At 39.2% G+C, this 2,845-nt stretch overlaps 1 protein-coding gene across 1 annotated transcript; it reads right to left on the bottom strand.

Annotated features, from left to right (window-relative positions):
* Window positions 1-284: 284 nt before the first annotated feature.
* On the bottom strand, window positions 285-2,119 carry LOC110673986. Its single transcript, XM_021848119.1, has 4 exons — window positions 1,750-2,119; window positions 1,012-1,690; window positions 751-952; window positions 285-686 (listed from the first exon to the last, which is right to left on the bottom strand). The coding sequence occupies exons 1-4, from the start codon at window positions 1,889-1,891 to the stop codon at window positions 456-458; spliced, it is 1,254 nt and encodes a 417-aa protein (XP_021703811.1). The 5' UTR covers window positions 1,892-2,119; the 3' UTR covers window positions 285-455.
* Window positions 2,120-2,845: the final 726 nt, after the last annotated feature.

The raw sequence follows: 2,845 nt of genomic DNA, 5'->3' as shown, positions 1-2,845 counted from the left end.
GTTTATTTGAATAGCTACAGAACACATGTTGATAATATTGGTTAAATTTCAAACTGTGGAGAAAATTTGCAGCAAATCTCGTCGTTTCAATTTTGTTAGACGCCAAACACGAAGTAAACTGCGAAGCCATGGAATGGTTAATGAAACTTCATGAACTTTTGATATTCAAATGCATTGGACCTTTAAGATGAAGGTGAATCGAAGCCAAAGTTCAAATTTTCAAGAGCACGGATCTGGAGAGTCACCACCAGCTAATGATCAATCGATTAAGTTTTCAGCTTGAACGGATGTTCGGTTCTCCATAATTCGTGCACTTGAAAATTTGAGCTTTGGCTTTGATTCATCTTCACCTTAGCTAGATAAGTTGCTAATGAATACTTATTTTAAACCATGTTGTGAAGAGCATCTTTTTGAAAGACGTTTCGCATGCTACTTGGGGTGCTTCATGACTAGAATCAACCAAAACTGATTAGAAAAGCTAACACTGAGTATGCGGTGTTAAGCAATTCAACGAACGCCAATGTTGAAATTTCAAACAGCTCAAAACAGTTCATTAGCATTCCTCGCCGGATGTTGAGCAATATTATCATAAATGAAGTCCTTAATTCGATATATTTCGAATGATGTTCTCGGCTATACGGCATTCTAGTGCATAACTCGAGAATCACACCAGCCATTGCTTCAGCCTACACATAGAAAGAAAACTTAAATCAAACCAAATCAGGAATAGAATGGTTCATGTGAACTTACCTCGTCCTGAAGTGAATCAACCAAGCGACACAGAAAATAGTATTCCAGTAACAAATATATAGCAGCTGTCGTTATCGCAAACGACATGAAGCTAATCCCAGTACCAGTGGTAATGTAGAAAAATGCTCCGATGGTGAGAATAGCGAAATAATGAACCAGAACAAATATTTCTGCAATCAAACCCTTCAGTACCCCCAAAAACCTAGAATTCAACATTTCCTATTAGATTAGTGCAATAAAAATTAATTACACATGAATTACCTCCAATATTCCGTTTGTTGGAGTAAGGCTTCCCTTAGCTCTCGAGACATGTGTTCAAAATAAATGTCCAAACTCAAATCAGACAATGTTATCAGTTTTGTGAAACGGTGCGATAACATCCTGAGCTTAGCACGCTTTCCCAAAAGCAGAGTAGCGGCACTTGTCAAGTTAGAGAAACATCTAGGATGAACTAGTAACGATACAAATCTAACGGTAATGCAGTGTATGATGCCTGAAATCACTTTTCCAGTTTTCTGCAATTGAGGTGGAGATGCAAATGCCTCTTCTATAGAAGAAACTGGCAATGTTAGTAATATGATGTCGACGACTATGAGACTTGAAAGCAGTCCGATCATTATCTTAACATATCGATTGAATTTTTGGTACTCATAGTCATCGAAGGCATGGTCACCAGAGTTGACACGATCACTGGTAATGAAATTCCGTACGACTGTGATCCTTTCGTGGAGTAATAAGCTCAGAAACAGTTTCACAGTAGTATTGCACCAAGTTCCAAATTTTACGATTTCCCACATCTTCACGGGCAGGTCATTGTTTTCAGTGTTGAGCGAATGTTCTAGCTGCAGAAGGAATACGATCCCTTCGCAGAAAAATAAGACGTTTGTGAAGTAGCGAATGTAGTCCTCGTTTTTCAATCTTGGTACTCCACTTCTGATACCTAAGAAACGAAACAAGTTAAAAACTGCAGCAGTGTAACGACATTTCTCATGACTTCACCTCCAATTAACATCATCACATCCAACCACCAGAAGCAATCTCTTCCCGGTCCACCATCCGACCAAAACTCGTGCCATGTGACTTGTAGAGACGACCACGTGGCTCGAACACGATTCCTCGTTGAACAGTAAATTTCAAACATTCTACTTCGCCGTTACAATCACAATTGAATTGCAAACGGTTGCTTTTGCAGTGATTGGAGGTCAACGGTTTGCAAGAGCTCGGCGAGGGAACTTCTCACCTGTGGAAATTCTCAACCTTGAAAGAACTGAACGCAAGCAAGGAATAGGCTGATGATATTCAAGGTTTAAGCATGTAATATATGAACCGTACATGTTGTGCTACATAGTCATGGAAAGTGTCTTTTTCATTACAGGCCACAAATGTTATTTTCCCACAAGATCGAGAACCAAATGTGATTATAATTGTTTTGTGGTTGTTAGCGGAGCATGTTTTAAAATATCTCATTCAGTAGAACAATTTTTGTTTTTGAAATACACTCTTGCGATGGAAAACAAGGAATAACAAGTGTAGAATTTCCCATGCAAACATTGTATTGAAGTGACTAACAGCTGTGTCGATTTGTGATAGTTTAATTGTACAATAATTGCAATGGGTGATTGAGATATGATGCCATATTTGGCATACGCACGATTGGCATATTGGGCGTTTCTCCCGAAGGGATGTTTGGTCGAATAAGGTATCTTTGCGGAACATGTTGAAATGGTTCCGGGTCATTTGGCCGAATGCCATTTGGCCGAATGCCGTTTGGCCGAACGCCATTTGGCCGAAAGGGTCATTTGGCCGAACGCCATTTAGCCGAACGCCATTTAGCCGAACGCCATTTGGCCGAAATTGAAAACAAAAGTGAACTACAGTTATTATGGATTTATGATGAATTGTAATGAACTTATTCACCTTATTCATAAAAAAAGGATAAATTATCATTTCTATACATAAGCTTTTTGAGTTACACAGTCAGTGCTGAAAGAAGAACATCCTAAATGTAAGCAGTTGTTCACTTCGATGCTAGCGGTAATAGCCACCAGCAGATGTTTTGGCACAGGGACGAAAATACTCATTCTACCCTCGCCAA

Source organism: Aedes aegypti, chromosome 2 (genome assembly GCF_002204515.2).
Source record: "Aedes aegypti strain LVP_AGWG chromosome 2, AaegL5.0 Primary Assembly, whole genome shotgun sequence".
Taxonomy (NCBI): domain Eukaryota; kingdom Metazoa; phylum Arthropoda; class Insecta; order Diptera; family Culicidae; genus Aedes; species Aedes aegypti.
This window is presented reverse-complemented; position numbering and strand designations above follow the sequence as displayed.